This window comes from Agelaius phoeniceus, chromosome 15 (genome assembly GCF_051311805.1).
Source record: "Agelaius phoeniceus isolate bAgePho1 chromosome 15, bAgePho1.hap1, whole genome shotgun sequence".
NCBI lineage: Eukaryota > Metazoa > Chordata > Aves > Passeriformes > Icteridae > Agelaius > Agelaius phoeniceus.
In genome coordinates this window covers 9,042,932-9,061,151 of record NC_135279.1, presented here as the reverse complement: position 1 = coordinate 9,061,151, position 18,220 = coordinate 9,042,932, and the positions used below count along the sequence as shown (strand labels likewise).

At 41.5% G+C, this 18,220-nt stretch overlaps 1 protein-coding gene across 1 annotated transcript; it reads left to right on the top strand.

Annotated features, from left to right (window-relative positions):
- The first annotated feature begins 2,170 nt into the window (after positions 1-2,170).
- On the top strand, positions 2,171-4,452 carry LOC143695325 (interleukin-9-like). Its single transcript, XM_077186634.1, has 5 exons — positions 2,171-2,278; positions 2,371-2,415; positions 2,512-2,538; positions 3,221-3,346; positions 4,345-4,452. The coding sequence occupies exons 1-5, from the start codon at positions 2,171-2,173 to the stop codon at positions 4,450-4,452; spliced, it is 414 nt and encodes a 137-aa protein (XP_077042749.1).
- The last annotated feature ends 13,768 nt before the right edge of the window (positions 4,453-18,220 follow it).

Here is an 18,220-nt window from a genome sequence, read left to right as displayed (position 1 = left end):
AGTACTTACACATAAACCAAAAGTGTGCAGGACATTAGAGTGTCCAAAGGAACCAGAACAAACTGCCTGTAAGATACCACAGAGAGTTTCCCTACTCAGGTGTCCCCATGGTCATATGGGGGATGTTTCTATGGGCTACTGCTCTCAGTACCTTTAAGTCTGGTGATCTTTATTTCATTTTTTTTGAGCAACAGATGAAAAACTTTTATTTCCTCTCCTCCGCATTTTGGTCTGTGATGCTGAAAGAGAGATTAAGGGAGAAGAGTGGAGGATTAGCTACCGAGACATGAGGACAGAAAATTAACTGGCAAATGACAACCTATTTGTGAAAATATGTTGCTTCATCTTGTCATCATAATAAATATTTTTAAAATATCAAAGCTAAATGTTTGAAGATTCTATTAAAAAGTTAGTATTTTTGCTGGGATGGCATCAGATATTAATTTCTACAGCCTTGGATCAGCCTCTAAATGCCAGAAAAGAATCTAAACTCTCTAAAGAGAAGCTGCAACTGGTGCCACTCACTCCTGCACCTCATCCACCTGGGCTCTAACCAATACATGGAAATGTCTTTCAGTGCCAGTTTGACTTCTGGTGATTTCTCTTTTACTGTAAATTGAATGCAGCTTCTCTGACAACTCATTTAGCCTGGAGCAACAACAGTGTGAGACAGACCTCACTAAGCAATCAAATAGAAAAGCTAAGATGTAGAGATAGTGCTGGCACTGTTGGCAGAGAGTGACTGTGGGCAAGGAGGAACCATGGGCATGGGAGCAGCTCAGAAGCAGCTCTGGAAGCTCTGCCATTCTCATTTGCACTGGGGAACAAAAACACAGACCTTGCCTTTTGGGCTGTAGGCCTGGGAAGAAGTTCTGCTCACTGCCCAATGTCCATAATTACACCTTGTGAATGGAAAGGTGTTAATTAAAAGGGCTCTGTACGCCTTCCACACTGGATCACCTCGGGCAGGAAGCATCCAGCCCAGCCAAGAGGAGGTGCTGGTGTGCAGGCAGGGAGGCAGGGCAGGAGCAGCAGGCAGGTCCTCCTCGGCTCCCCTTGCTGGTAGTGGAGCCACACTCAGCCAGGTGAACCCACTGCTGGTTGGCAAATGCCAGAGAAAAAAACAGCTAATTGTAGCTCAGTGTTTTCTCTTTCCAGGACAGTTTCCAGAGGAATCACACTTATCCGTCAGCCAGACTGACCTGAAGGAGTCTCATGCTTTTGGAGGAGACCTTTAAGGCATAATGGGACTTATGGCAAACAGAAGGGATGCTCAGAAGTCAACTCTGGGGATTTAAAAGAAATCTGAAGGGCTACCATTCGCTGTGCCAAGGTGTGAAACTTGCAAAAAGGAAACTTCTGTGGCCAGGGAGGGCTCTCACCAACACTCAGCTGTATTTGGAGAGGCCACCAAATTTCCAAGAGAATTTCCAAGTTAATACCATTTGGGCTCCCTAGAACTACTTTTGCATCCAGTCCTTCCAGCTCAAAAGGCAATGGTGGGATGCAAGCCCGTTTGCCCTCTGAGGGCTCCACACTCAGCCACACAGTGCTGCACCCAGCAGAGGTGAGACCATGGACAAGGACTATGGGATGGCTCTCTGGATGCAGCCACTATAACTCAGTGTGACAGCTTGTCCAGGCAGTGCTCCACGACTTCATCCATCTGTCTGTCTGCTCCACGGACCCCTGCAGTGTCACCAGCTTTCTTTGAGCAAGGTCCTGCTGGGAATCTGGGGGAAGCCACCCTGCAGAACATCAGTTTGCTTTCTCAGGAACTTTGGTAATGCTGAAACATATAATCTCTTTGCTTTCATGTAACTATCATTTACATAAGTGCAGGAGGCAAACCCCACATGTGAAAAAAAAAAAAAAAAAGCTTTCATCGATTTTTAACCATTGTTTCCTGCTGGGGTGTGATATCGTAATGTTCAAATTAATCACTTCTGAGGAGCATTTGTGAATTTCCACAGTACTAAAGTCACTGAAGTAGGTGACTCAATTCCATGTTTGATTTCTTTAAAATGCTGTCCAAGCTATGGGGAAAAATAGTGGGCACCTGGTATCGGTTTTATAATTGGGTTTTTCCATATTAGAACGGGAATTTTGTGAAGACTCAATTAAAAGGAGCGCCCTCCTGTTCTTCTGTCACCCATCAGACTGAGTTGACATGAATGCCAGCATGCTGTCATACATACTCCTCTCTTGTCTGCTGCTCTCTGTGCAAGCAGAGTACTGTGGTGTCCGGGAGATTATCCGCTATACACAACGCCTACTTGTAAGTGGCTGTTCAGCACCTTAATTCTGAAAAAGGCATGCCTGTGCAGGAGATGATAGCAAATACTGACTTCTCACTTGCTCTTCTTCCAGGATGATAGTTCTGTGAGTTGCCCATGTAGGCAGACAGCTACCAGTGTGAGTACATGGCTTTTGGGGATATAATGAGACTGAAAAAACCTGTTCTTGTACATTGGATGCTGGATGTTAACACTCATTCTTTTTTGTTTTCAGTCATGTTCGTGTCTCCCCATTCCTGAAGTAAGTAGATTTCTTTTCAAGCTCTTGTAGATGTTAGAGAAGTTTGGTATTAACTGAGTTTAAGTTTACTCACTTTGCTCCTTATGTAACTTCTGCTTTCAGTTATAAAGACAATATTAATACACCAATAGCAGCAAAACTGAGCTTGATGAACAGTTGTGGGGAGGCGAGCAGAAGCCTTCCCACTACAGAGCAATCAGAATCAAGCCCAGATTCAGGCAAAAGTCCTCTGTAGGCTTGACTTGCATATCAAGAGATCCAGGCTTTTGCTTTGAAAATCTCTGCAAGGCTTTGTTTTATGGCTGGGTGCCTAAATACTAAGTGAACCTGGGCTAGAGATGTCAGGCCTCTGACTTACCTCTAGGTGTATCCAGCACTGTTTCATTGTTTTAAATCTCCTCAGATGTGGTGAAGCCCCAGCATCTGCTGAAACTATGCCTCAAAGAGATAATGTTTACAGTTTGAGGTTTTCTGAGAGATAGGACAGTCGTTTCTTATGGCACACATGAGAATCCAGTGTTTTACAGTGCCCCCAAAGGTCTTCTATCAGTTTTCAATGTATTGCAAAATATGTTGCATTTGACTGTGACATACTGCCACATCCAGGAATACAAATTTCTTCTTTCTGTGGATAAACACAGAATGCATTCTGGGTTTTTCTAATGCTTTCTTTGTTGCACAGCGTGGCCATGAACTGGCATGCTTTGTGGATGGAACCAAGCACCTGATGGAAAACACATCTTCCAATCCAGTAATTACAAGGCTTTACTGGACCTTCCAGGCTCTACTGGATAGAAGCCTCTGTAAAGTAAGACTTTCTTACTTTTCTACAGATTTCTTTTATCTTTTACAAAAGAAAGGATTTTTAAAATAATTTAAACATTTTCAGATAAGTGTTTCATTAATTTCAGATGTGTTTTAAATATTCATATTGTGCAGGAGCCAGATAAAGCTGCAACATGTGTGAGGCAATGAAAAGTTTTTTAAGTTGGCAGAGGAAGAAGGGGGATGGGCTCTGCCCCACTGTGCCCTTTCTCTTCTCCAAACCCTTTGAACACAGATCTCTGGGAAATGACCTTTATTTAAATTGCTTTTCTACTCTCCTTTCTCAAAATGTGTTTTGCCATTAAATAATAATGATCTAGCACTGGAGACTGGACGTGCAGGGGTTGCCTGGCTGCAGCCAGGTGGGCAGAGCATCCTTCTCCTCTGCAGCTTTAATCCCACCTAAGCAGCAGTGTCTCCACTGATTCTCACCTGTGAAATGCAGCTGTGACCTGCAGCATCTTGCAGCTTGTGATGATGCTCAGGAAGGCTCTTGGGTCCTCCCTCAGGTGCCTCTTCTGAGGCAGTGAAACATCTTTTATTCACAGACTGAGCAAAGCTCCTGTGTGATTCAGTGAGACACACAGGATGCTGACCCTGCAGTGCCTCCAGCTCCTTAAAGCTGCCTTCAAACTTGCAAGGAGGAATAGTTTGGGTTGCCTTGAGACACTGACCCCTTGCCCCAGTCTCACCCAGCTCCTCGTGGTATCCACGCTGCTTTCTGGGTTGAAACAGCCTTGTTTAAATGACTTCAGCCAGAATTGAATATATTAACTGAATATATAACATTATACCACAATCCACCTTCTTAGTCACCATGAAAAGCCATTCTTACACTCACTGCTCAAGGAACAATTCTCTGGGAAATTATTTTGAAATCCTTGTGTAGCTCCAAATAATGTATATTTTCACTGGTTCATCTAAATTCTTTATTTAGCTTTAAAATCTTTGCTAACCCAATCTTTGTTCCTTCTTTCACAGAGACTGGCACATGGTGACCAATGCCAGTATGAAACCAAGGGAAATGTGAAGGAATTTCTGAAAAAAATCCTGACAACCTATCAAGAAATTGAGAAATTCAATGCTTAGTGGGTTTTTTTTATGATTTTTAAAAATCCGAAGTCTTTGAAAAGAACAGAGAACAGAAGAGTTATTTATTGTATTTATTGTCCACCTGGAATATATAAGGTAGAAATAATCATTAATAAACCAATAAAATTATAATTTGCCTGACCACAAAATGTATTTGAGTCTTCATTTTATGTTCTGTACTTGGTGAAAGGTTGGAACATCCTGTTATCATACCTGTAGGTGTCAAAATGCTTCTGCAAAGCTCCAGTCCAACAATTTCACCAATAGGAGATGCTCCAGCAAAATTCACACTCTGCCTCCTGTATAGCACAAGAAATATTTCAGGACTTGAGATGGAAACAAAAAAATCTATGTTTTCTTTCTGTATCACTTAGTTTTTGATAATATCTGCACACCATGAACAAATCACTTCTTCCTTGCAAGGCTGCAGGTTTTCCTGCCCATAGCCACTTTTTTTTCTTCTAAATATTCAGTAGTAGACAACTCATGAACATAACTTACAAAAACAAGACTAAACCCAGCGTTAATTACAAGTTCTTAATGGGGTTGTGCATTTGGAATGTGTTGTGGACAACTGCTTCTTTCTCAGTATCTAATGGTGGCTTTTTTTATATAGAGCCATGAGCTCAGCAATGCTTCTCTACTCAGCTCAACAGAAGAGTCAAAAATGGAGCTTTGTTGGAAAAAGAAAGCAACCAATGTGTAAGAGAAGATGATTATCTCAGCCACCTATTCCAGTCCTACCAACATCTTACTTTGATCTCTTCACAGAAGGGAAAATCCCAAATTTCATCTCTGCTGTGGCTCAGAGAGAAGCAAAAGCATTGCAACAGGGCCTTTGAGATGGGATATCTTAAATACCTCCAAGGACTCATATCTTCACCACCTCCAGTGGAGTGGGGTGGATTTTTCAAAACCTCCAGAAAGAGACAAAAAGCATATAATTTCCTTTCTTTATTTCATTGATGGGGTGGACATGTTTCTGGGGTCAAAAGCATGATGGAAATGCTCATCTACACTGCTGTTCTTAAGCCTCCCATTTGTATGGGCTTCAGGAAAAGACAGAACTGGGTTGTAGAAAATGCATCTGCTACACCTATATGAAAGGAGTCAAACTTATGTAACAGATCAGAAGCATTTTCTCGTGTGTTTCTGATGCCTGTTTCAAATATGATAAAGAAATAACAAATGCTAAAATAGAAAAGACTATTCTCTGTTAACACCTACAAAGATGAAACCAAGAAATAAAACAACTATTTCATCTTTCTCACATTTTCATATCTTCCTACATTTTCTATCCCATTCACCTCAGGCAGCTCTCTCCTAAGTAACCAATTGGTTTTTTGCATTCTAGTGCAAAGAAAAATCATGTACAATTAAATCAGCACAATGATTCAATCCCAAAATATCCATCTGACAGATCAGCACAATGCTTATGTCTGCTCCTGGCCCTAAGCAGAAGAAAAAGGTGCATTCACATCCATATTGAATCTATGATGCTAGATCCCAAAATTCTAAGTATCATCTCCACCAAACTGATATTCAGTCTTGTTTATATTTCCCAAATGCAAATCCAAGCTATTCCAGTCTTCCTGTTTTGCTGATGTTTTGCTTTGTGTGTGCAGGTCACCTGCACTGTGTCTAGACATATTATGTAGCAAGAGGAAAATCTGAAAGAAGTTGATTCATTTTTATAGATGAGCAAAAGACTTCACAAGTCACAGGACTGCAAGGAAAAATACAACTCTTTGTCTAATACTTTTTATTCCCAAATTTACTTCATTAAATTTATGAAATACAGGAATGGTGAAATCATGACACAAGCAAAAGATACATAATAAATTCACCTTTGTCCAGCATAAGCTGGCAAGAGTGGAATATAGTCAGTCAACTTCCAGTCAAGAGACAATAATAGGAAACTCTTGCCCAGAATTTGAAAAAAAAAAAAAACCCAACTTTTAAACTGCAGAAATTACATCTGCAAAATGTCTTTTATCTGATGCCTCAGTTTGCCCTTGCGTGAGAGCAGTGATCACAGTGTGCTTAAACCATTGAGTGCAGGATTGTGCAACCTGAAAGAGGAGCTCCAGTGCCGGCTGCCGCTGAACCCCTGCTGCAAAGTGTTTGCTTGCACTGTGACCTCCCCACGCTCCCGTGAGTCCAGAACGGGGCAGTCCTTCATCCTCAAATATTGTCCCCGTCTGCCTCCCCACAGGCATATTCAGATCTTCTCCCCGGGACCCTTACACCCTGCAAGACCCTGCAAGCCCCAGGGCAGGCTGTGGGCAGGGCTGGGTGTCTCTTGGCAGGTCAGAACATTCCCTTTAGCTGAGCCTGGGCTGGCTCCTGCGGGATCCGGGACCCAGTGCGTGCCCATGGTCCTCCTCTCACTCTCGTGTTTGCCTCTCAACAGGATTGGAAACTGACAGATGAAAACAAAAGGCAACTAATCCATTGAGTTACTTAATTACCTTAACAAGCACCTTCTTCTGTTATCTCAATTATCTCCCTGTTGCAGCTCTCTAGCGGGGTGTGTCATATCATGCTCTGATGGAGAGGATGTGGCCCGGGGCAGGGGGGACAGGGGAGGTGAAGAAGGTCAGACATTCTGTGTGCAAGATAACTTATCTGCACAAGTCAATCGTATTGTGGAAAAGATTGACAATTATTAATTGTCAATCAACAGTGACTTTGGGGAGGAGCCCCTATTCCAGCAATTCAGACCTGCCCAGGAGCCCACGGCTGGGTGTGAGCTTGTTTGCAAGTGTGCACAGCTCCACACTTGCCTTGTTTCTACACCTCCCATCAGGTACAGGAAACTCAGAGACAAGGTGGATAATTTGCTTTATGATTTCAGAGACAGAAGCACTTGGTAACTGAGGATGCAGGATAGGAGTGGCTATTTTCTGCAAACTGGGAAGGAACACCATTATCTGTGTGCAAAGCTCCTCTTTCTTCAGGAATGCCTGCTCAGGAGAGTTCAGTGTTGGACATACACAGACCAGTTCCGTACCATGTTCCACCACAACTGCAGTATTTTCCTTCTTAACATGAAGTAATGCAAAATTGTATGCTAAGAGTGACCCAAAGGCATTTGAGAAGTATTTTGCTCTTCAGCAAAGAGGAATTCTCCCAATGCTGCTACAGCAGCCAGCACACAATTCTTTCTTTGAAGGGTTTTGTTGCTGACAACTGTCAGCCAGAAACCCATTCACAGAATCTGCAGTTCCACAGTAGAATCTTCTTAGTCCAGGCATCCTCAGAGCAGCATGGATATTGCAAAACTTGTAGTGCTGTCTTCAGAAACCCAGCTAGGACAGCTCTATGTGTGGAGTCTCTGCTAGGACACTTACCAGGGCAGAAGTACAGCAGCAGAGCAAAGCTCTTGTGCTGCAGTCTGTTATCCCTGATTTTACCTGACTCCATGACCTGCTTCAGGACAAGCCCAAGCCCTGAGCAGTGCCAATGGTCTAACATGAATCTGTCTCTGATGATAAACAAATGAAAACAGCTTTTTTGAAGATATTTCTGGAGGCACTAGAACTGCACCAACACATATGGCATGCTGTTGTTCTTACCTTAATCTCCTGCACCCCTGTAAGAACAAGTCTGGTATATGCCATGCTATGGGAAGGACAGGCAGAGGCTGCTGTTGAAATGCTCCCAGCCATTAATCACAATTGGTACACAAAAGCAGCTTTGCATTCTTGTAAAAGAAAGCTGATCTTATCTAGGCTATCCTCACAACACCCTCTTGAGGCACGTGGACAAGCCTCACTCTTATAGTTTTACAGAAAAGTAAGGATTTTAGTTTTTTAAGATGAAGAACTCATTTCTCTGCATTTTACAGTTTTCTGAAGACTGGTGGTGTTTGCTTGTAAAGTTCAACACACACCAGGGTTTAACATTGTCCAGACTCAATAATATCACATGAAGTTATATCATAGTGACAATATCAGGTGGTGGTACTGGGAAGACTAAAACCACAGGAATTGCAGCTCCCAGTCCCAGATAAACCTCTACCTGCTCATAGGGGCTTGCAGCTCCCTTCCCATCTCCTCTATTGGCCTCCCACTTTTGATTCAATCAATTGAAAAATCTCCAATAGTGAGCACTAAAAATTCTTCAGGACCTGTAGGGGCATCTGCCATGGAAGCAACCACAGTGATCTATAAATTGCAGCATCTTCATGGACACACTCCATAGCACAAGTTGTACAATGTTCAAAGAATAAATCTTTTGTCATCTTCCATGAACCTCTGTAAGAATCCTGAATTTTTACACCACTGTTATGAGATACAAGATAAAGGCTGTCTTTTTCCTATTGGGATACAGATATAGTTCAGGTAACAAAGGAGTGAAAGAGCTGAAAAGAGAAGGCAAAAAGCTTCAGTAACACAATGTCATGATTGCAATATTTTTTTTTTTGTGAATCACACACAAAAAAATCAATTATGCTTATTATGAATGAGCAATTTTGTCTAAATTGCTTCTGCTATCTTAAATCTAGTAATGAAGTAACACATGATACAATCCTATGCTTATATCAGGTTATAATATTTAAAAAATCAATAAGTACAAAACTACCTTAAAGATAATTTTCCGTGTATAATACCAGTAATATTTCTTTTTACTCATGTTCAAAACAGCATCATCAAGATACTTCACAAGAAAACAGATGCCCTTGATTTTTTTCATTGTGTTCATATTGCTTATTTTTAATTTGATAAATTTCAGACTAAATAAGTATTTCCCAATAAGTCAACAAAAAGCCCAGGAGTGAGGGGAGTTCCCCCTAACTCCCCACAAACTGGAATTGTAAAAGAGCAAAAGAAGAGGGAAATCATGACTTAAGAGATGAAGATAGTGATCTGCATAGTTCTGACTTTGCAAGCAGCCTGTGGGAGAGAAGAAACATCTTTTGTCTAACATTGACTTCAGGCAGGATATAAATCAGCCACTGATATAAGATTGTTCCACAGTGGCACAAAGTTTCTCACTCTCATTCTGCCATACTTCCATATGCCTGACATCATGCAATTAAGTAAAACAGAACAGAAAGGAAAACATGAAACTGAAGATCCCTGCTGACCACAAGGGATTTTCAGCAATATAGAGCACTTAGAAAGACAGGCTGTGGCATTCAAAGAAAAGGAAAAGTACAAACACGCATTTAATTGCTGTCACCTACTCAGAAGCAAGTACCCTACAGACCTTTTGCTTCAGCACATCTCACAAGGGTTTAAGAGAACAGGCATTTAGGGCCCAATGAACCCTTCAGTGATGGCTGACTGAGGCAGCAAAAGTTGTTCAACAGTTTTGAGGAACAGGGAAGAGAAATTTACCAGTTTTAAAGTACAGTCTCCCTGCTCCTCACACACTCTGTGATACCGAGGGCAGGATGTGCAAGTGAAGGATAATTTCATTCAGCTTTCACCATTCCAATAATCCTCTTACTGATCTTTGTGGAATTAAGAAGAGATCTGAGCACAGCACATATTCTGCATATTTAAATATAATGCCCTCATTAACACAGAGCATAAAGATGAGGAAAAAAAAGGAGTGGCAAGAATCAGGGAATCACAGAACTGTTTGAGTTGGTAGGGACCTAGAGCTCATACTGTTCCAACCTCCTGCCATGGGCAGGGACACCTTCCATGAGTCCAAGCTTCTCAAGTCCCTGTCCAACCTGGCCTTGAACACCTCAGACTCATCAAATCTGTTTGATTTTGATGAATCAAATAGACTTCTTGGGTTATGTGGGAGCTGCCATTCCATGCTGCTGTTGGAATATTGCTGGTGTTGCCACTCTGCCCCTGCTTAACTGTGCCAAACCCTGGGTCAGACTAGAAGGCCAGATCATTCCAATGACTGCTGAAAAGTTTGTTCCTTGATAATTACCTCCTGCAGAGGTCCAGTAGGTAGAAAAAGCTGGGGCATTGGAACAAACTGATTATAGGGATCCAGAGATTCCCAGGCTCTGAGAATTCCCCTTGCATGAAGGGAAGCCCACGAGGGCAGTGGAGCAGTGTGGATGAAGCAGAAGCAAGAGGTGCAGGAATGCTCTGCTGCCAACCCCACGACTGCTGACAGCAAGGCAATACCAGCTACAGAAATGAACAGAGAATCTTTACTCTGATTTTATACTTATTTAACACAAGGAAGAAGGACTATTACCAAGTTCATGAGCAAAACCTCTGTCTGGGTGTATGGATGAGAGATGCATTAGGCACTAGCCATGGAGGCATACAGAAGCCTAGCCTGGTACTGGTTTGATACTAGAGATATTTATCAAATCATGTCCTAGGAATGGTCATGCTCTTCAATACAAATATGTTATGAAATTATTTAGAATGTACTCAGTCAAAATACAGACAGAATTCCTGCTATAAACAAAGTATCTGAAGTTATTGGCAAGATATTATAGGCTGACTATAATATCAAAACAGAAGCTCCAAAAATTCTCCAGAGAAGCAGTGATTAGAAGATACTGACCAGCAAGTGACACCTTTGCTACTACTGACCCCAGGAGGTGATGGGGTGACTACAAAAGGCCTGGGACTTTGGAACAAGGTGGCTGTACCTAAACAGTTTTGTATGCAGAAAACATGTCTGTGTGGGATGCAAAACTGTCCCACCCAAAAATAATTGTTCATTTTCCATCCAACACTTCACACAGGAGGGAGAGGGCAAAGAAGAATGAGACTCACTGGGTGCCCTCAGTTAAGTAAGTGTATTTTGAAATTAGATTAGGCATATCATTAAATGATACTTGGACAAGCTGTCAGTTTTTCTGTTCACAAAGGCCAACTCTAAGTACATTCATTAAAGGTATCTTTTCAATCAACATCCAGGTAAGTACTTGTGGCAGCAAGTTTTATCCATTCAGATTTATCAGTAACGAAAGGAAATCTGGCAGAATTATCACTTCTTACAAGTCTTATCTGATACAGTAAACATAATGGATGGATCTATGATGAATCCTTTCATCCTAAGTGTCGGTGTCTCAAAACAAAACTATTTTCAAGCAACACCTATCTGTTCTTACTGGAAAACTATATTCTTAATGAAAAATTTCAGAAATGTTGTTCATTTTCAGCAACTGAAAACTAAGGAAAAACCCCTATTTTTCAATGAAGTGTTCTGAGAAAACCTTAGGAGAATTAATAATGAAGAGTACAAGCTTCTTGTTCCCATTTGATTTTTCCTTAAAATTTCTTGGAATCAAGCAAATCTGTCATGTGGTTCTACAGCTGGCACTCCTCTGGCTCCATTTTGAAAAGAAGCTCAGTTATTGCTGTGCTTTGGTTTTACTTCACACTACAAATTTGCAGTCATCCCTACTGAAATTCCTGATGAAGCTGGAAGATCAGTTATTGCAGATTAATCCACAAGGATTAGATTAGCTAGAGCCCAGACTCAAAAATAACACACACCCTTTTCCAAGGAGGACCACCCAGCCTTGTAATTTGGCTTGTAATTTGGGCATCTAAAAGTGTATCAAGACACAAATCAACTCCAGAATCAGCAGCACACAAAAATATAGCAGTTAAAAGATACAGCCTTGAGAGGGTCTTTCTTCCCTTTTCTAGCAGTGTTTGTGCCCACATCCAGGTTGTGGTACCACACACACAGAATTGCAGAATCCCAGAATCATTTAAATTTAGCAAAGATCTCTGAAATAACTGAGTCCAGCCTGTGACTGAACACCACCATGTCACCAGACCACAGCACTGAGTGCCATGTTCCATCTTTCCTTTAACACCTCCAGGGATGGTGACTCCACTGCCTCCCTGGACAGCCCACTCCAATGCCTAATCACATCTTCTGGGGAGAAATTCTTTCTAATGTCCAACCTAAGCCTCCCCTGAAGCAACTTAAGACAATGTCCTCTCATCAGCTGGTTGCCTGGGAAAAGAGGCTGACCCCCACCTGGCTGCACCCTCCTTTCAGCAGTTATTACAGAGAGTGGTAAGGTCCCCCCAGAGCCTCCTCCTCTCAAAGGATGTGATAAGTTCTAACAGCATGAGACACGCTCTTGGCTGCTACACCTGGCTTGAGGTCTAACATTATTTGTAGTTTTTCTGGACTAATCCCAGTCTTTCAAGATTTTGAAAATTAGATTGTGCAAACTTTGTTATCCCACAAAATCAAACTAATAAGATAATGGCATGCAGGTGTGGTGCAGCTACACAGGTAATTAGACTGTTTAATAAATCAGATGTAGAGATTATAGATAATGATTACTTACGCATTACCTTCTCTTAGAAGTTTCAGGGCTAGGAGCTGTATTATCTATCAAAACTGACAGATATCAACTGTGATTCACAGATCAGTAAGCAAGTTCAGGTTAGGAAAGCTGATTTCTATCCTTAGTGGCTTTCACTGAATAAACAAGAACCAGTTTAATAGAATCAACTCTGGGCTTCTTGAATCCAAACATCTCCTCCCAGATCCCAAAACATGTAATAGATCTTCTACTTCATCCCTTTGGTGCAGGACACCTCTTTTCTCAAAGGGCCCCAAATCCATTGCAGCACATCAGTGATGTGCAGCCCAACAGCCCCTGCACGTGCAGCAGTGTCTCCAGCCACGGTGGGGATGTTCTCCACAAGGCTGCAGTTGAAGGGTGGCACTTGAACAGAAATAACACTTGAAGGGAGCTCAGGAACCCATGGAGTCACAGGACAAAATGGAAAATGTGCAAAAAGGACATGATGCACCTGAAAGACAAATCAAGCAGTTTGCCTGAGGGCTGCAAGTGTCACCTGATGGTCTGTCCCCTGCTCCAGTGGGACTGCAGTGCTTCACTGCCACGTGATGAGCCAAAAGGCCACTGCAATCTGACAGCAGTGCTGTTGTATTTGTTAATATGTGTGAGGGACCAGACACACCCCAGGGGTGAGACAAGGGGGCCCATGTTCACAGAGGAAGCTGCCTCCTATTCCCAGGAAACCAACCACCCTGAGCATCCACAGCTCAAACAGCAGCAAACCCAGATCCTCAACTGCAAGCTGTGCGTGGGCTGTGTCCTCCAGGAGCTGGACAGAAGCAGCAGCAAGGTTCAAAGAAAAGTTCCCATACTGTGCTCAGTTTATTAGGGAGATTTAATATGTGCTTTTTTTGAGGAACCTGCAAATACAATAGCAGGATTACTGGGCAATTTCTTGATTGGGAACATCAGTGTAGGAAGATGTAGATACCAATGATGTTCTGAGGACAACATTAGCTGTCAGGTTAGAAAGCTCTGGATTTATAACTTAATTTATTTTAGAAATATGAACCTTGAGCAGGTTGGATAACAATCCATGATGTTGTCACTGGCACCTAGCAGAAATTGGAATTAATTAGTATTTGAGTCTTCTCCTTCAGCAAATGCATTTAACAATCAAATTATATTCATATACATTAAATACCATAAATTCTGGAAAACATCCCACGTACTGTCAAGTTTTGGCTAGCAAATCACTCTCTGAAGAGATGAAGAGCAGATAGTTCAAATAAAGGGCTGCTCAAACTTTTTGGTGGGAACAATCCCTGCTGGTCAGGCTTTAATGGACAAAGCATGTTCTGCTCCATCCTCATACCATTAGTACTGGTTTTGAGACTTACAGAACTGCACAGTGGGAACAGAGATAAGCCATAACCCATGAGCATATGTCTATGAGTGTAAATATATACCCATGAGCATAAAAAAGCTATTTCTGGGCCATTCTAAGGCTCTTTTCTACTGCCATGCCTGCTAGGGTATGTTGGTAAGGCATTGTTTCTTATTTCTATGAGTGGTTTCCCTTCTTTGGTAACTAAAAGGCATGAATATATAAATAAATGTAGATGTATATACACACATTTACACCCCTGGCACATATGCATATCCTACTATCTCTTTATCAGTCTGCAGAGTGCTCCAAGTTCTAATATAAAACTAAATCCCAGAGACTGATATGCGAGTTCCCTCTTGTGACCAAGTGATGTTATAGCAATACCTGAAAGGACACAGAATGTGTTTGAAAAAACACATTAAGAGAGAAAAGAAACAATGCAAACTGCAGCAAATCCGTCAGTTTTGCTTTTTTTTTGTTCACCAGCCATTTCTTTAACATTAAAAAGAAATTTAAAAAAAACCACCATCTGTGCATAGTACAGGAAAGAATGAACTGGAATTTGTCTGTGAAGAAGATTGTCAGTAAAATGAATTAAAAAGCAAGATGAGGATGCTAAAGCTAAGATACTATTTTATCTATGCATGAATCCTAGACCCCACAGATAAAATCGAAATAAAGTGGAGGAAAATGGTTGATACCCCTTCTATAACCTTTATTGTTGTCAGAATTTCCCTTCCTGGCACAGGAACTGCAACAAACCTACTTCCTCCTCCTGCCAAATGGGTGAACAGATTTTCTCAAATCTGTGAAAAAAAAGCCCAGCACTTGGCAATGGCAGAAAAAGAAGATAAGGACATAAAGAGAGCATGAAAGATTGCAATATAGGATTGAAGGGGAACTTGCACAGTTGTTGAATCCCTTCCTCTGATCTGAAGCATGGTCTTGTATGTCTGCACCATCCTTATCCAAAATTTTCTTACCTGCTCTGAAATTTTCCAAAGAGGGCTCTGGAGGCTTCATAAGTAGCTTTGCCAAGCTATAACTCAGCTATAAAACTACACAGCTTTTTCTGGTATTAAAGCTCAAAATGTTTGCCACTACATCAGGTGCTGACTTAACAGGTATTTCTTTTACCAGCTATTTTTCTGATCAAATCAAATATTCAGCTGCCTGCTATGGACAGCCTTAGTTCTCTGAGGCCTGTGTTTGCTCAGTGTGAAGGGCATCTGTTTATTAAAGAGGGTAATCAGAACCAAAAGTATTACAGATGGCATCTTAAAGACAATTTTTTTGTGTGCTCAACTCAAACACATTTATCAGAACCTCAGTGGATATGGCCATTTCAGAGGATTTCATTACTCAGGCCAGACACTGTGATCTTTATATCAACACCAATAAACAGAAGCTGAATTAGCTGGCAGGTTATTTTTAACTCTGCTTAGATAATATTGAGTCAGAGGATCAAATAACCTGTGCTTTACAGATTAGTGGGCAGTTACTCATTGAAAGTGTCACAGCACTAATACATTAATAACCTAATAGGCACCAACAGCCCTGAAGAGCCCAGGCCTCACCCCCAGCCTTGCCCCAGGGCCCCAAGTGCCCATTAAAGCTCAGCCCTGGCCTGTGAACCCCTCCCTGAGCAAAGCAGGAGCTTGTGCTGGAACCATCACCACCCCTGAGCCTGCCCAGGAGTCCTGCCCCACCTGCAGGGACCTGCTCCATGGTGTGGCTGAGCCTGGCTGTCACCTGTGGACCTGCCTTGCTGAGCTGGGTGCCAGACCCTGGCTCCCAGCCAGCCCTCATCTTACTGGAACCTTCATCAAAAAGTTAATGATTGAAAAACTGTTCTTTTTTTTTTTTTTTTTTTTTTTTTGCTAGATAGAGATTATAACTATACAGATATATGTATTGGAATTAAAGAATAAAACACATTGGCCCAATGGGGTTTGAACAGCATGCCTACAGTACACCACAGGATACAGCAGTTTCTCTACACAGTTTATTTTCAGACAAATTATAAACTATTAATACACCTTTGTGCTGGCTCTTTCCACAGAAAGTGCAAACAGCACCTCTATCAATAATTTTCTTATCTTGTTTTGCAGTTTGATGGGCACTGTTAACTATACCTATTAAAAATTTTGTCTAAAATGTATGTCTAGCATAAATACATACATAGGAACTGTAATATAATATCTTATAGAATCACAGAATTAAACAATGGGATTGTATTGGACTGCAACACACCTAGAGTTACTCCCTTCAGTGACTCATTCTTATTTCTGGAGAGACAATAATAGACTGCTGTTGCATTTCTAAAAGTGCATCTCATAAAGATTTGGTCATATAAACCCATGTTTTATCTCATAATTATAAAGGAACGCTTTTGCAAAGAGGCATATAGATAGGCCATTGTTTTCCTGATTGTATTTCAAGTTCGGTGTGTACACTAGGAACTTTTACAAAATAACTTGGTGATTTCTATTCCCAAGGCTGTTTCTTGCTGCCTGCCTGTGCAGCAGCTGGTGTCTAGCAGAGCAGCTCAGGAGCCTCCAGCAAACACGACATACTAACCCACTTTCTGGGCAGGACCTCATTCACTGCTCCAGTCTGCTGTGTTAGGTTTAAATTGCTAATGCTGCCGAATTTGATCAAAAAGTTTAAGTATTTGGGTTTTAAATTAAGAATTATAATTACAATTTTAAAAGGAATGGCTACAATATAGGACTTATTTGGCTTAGCACACTGATACAAATGCAACTGCTTTCAGAGCCAAGCTAAGACTGACCCTGAATACCCTTCAGCATGGAAATGATGGGACCTGTGTGAGTTCCAGCCAAAGCCCAGCACCATGGCCTCTTCTGTGATCTTCCAAGAGCTGAAGACAGCACTCCCCCAAGAGCTGTGTCCTTTGGTTATGCAGATTTGTCAGAATCATGATCACAATGAAAATGAAGCAGAGCTTGCATTAAAATAAGTCCTGCAATGAAGTTCAGCTATGCCAAAGTATGTGTGTCAAAAAAGCTGGTGGTGAGTTCTTTTTGAGACCTTTCTGTATGAGCTGGGTTTGTACAGCAATATGTACTGTATGGCTTCCTGCCTGATTTTACAATAAACAGCCTAATTCCTTAATTTTTTTTTTTCTGAACTCTCTCCTCTCACTTTTGCAGTCTGTCTGTTAAAAACTAGGTAAGAAATGGCCAATAATTTCTAGACTTTTCACACAGTCCTTGTAAAGCTTTCAAGTTCATGGCATACAGATTCTGAATTGACACATATTCAATCTTTGGTCTCAGGGAAATTTTGATTTCCTGAATGCTTTCTTATACTAATTAACTCATGGCTTTATTCAAACCGTTTTTTTGATTACTACTTCAAAGCCCAGTGATAAAAAATCTGAGTATCATTCTCGATCAAAGGGCAGAAAGAGTATGTATTATGAAACCTGTGTGAATTACGATGCACAACATTCCTGTAAACACCATAAACACGAGAAGTGTATCTTTCTGTGAATCTGGTTTGAGGAGAGACAACCACAGGAGGAAGGCTAAGCTTGGCTGTGAGTGGCTTTGACGTGGGCAGTAAGGGCTCGGGAAAGGAGAGCCTGGATGCAGGGTACCTGTGCCAGGGCCAGCCTGGAGGGGCTCTGAGCAGCCTGCTCTAGGGAAAGGTGTCCCCTGCAAGGGGTTGGAGCAGCCTGGCCTTTAAGGTCCTTTCCACCCAAACCATCCTGTGGTTCTATGATCCAGGGATGCAGCTTCCCTTTATCTTGTGTATGACATGAAGGATTTGGAGACACCAAGCTGTGGTGTCAGGCCCCTGGGGTATGAGTAGAATGAGAAGACAGAATCTCCTGGGTGGGCCCATGTTTGTGCCTATTTCCTTCCAGTACTGTCAAATCCATAGCTGATTTTTTTAAAATTCAAATATACCTGTAAGCATTTGAGCAATAATGACTACAGCTATAAAATGCATAGAATTCTTCTACACTATTTTATACTTGTCCATTAGGTATAAAATGGACAAGTATAGGTATAAAATGTGTTTTATAAACACATTTAGGTATAAAATGTTTTTCTGCTAGACCATATCAAAACAGGAAACTCTTCTATACAGAAAGCCTCAGAGATTAACCTATATGAATCTGACTAAGGTAC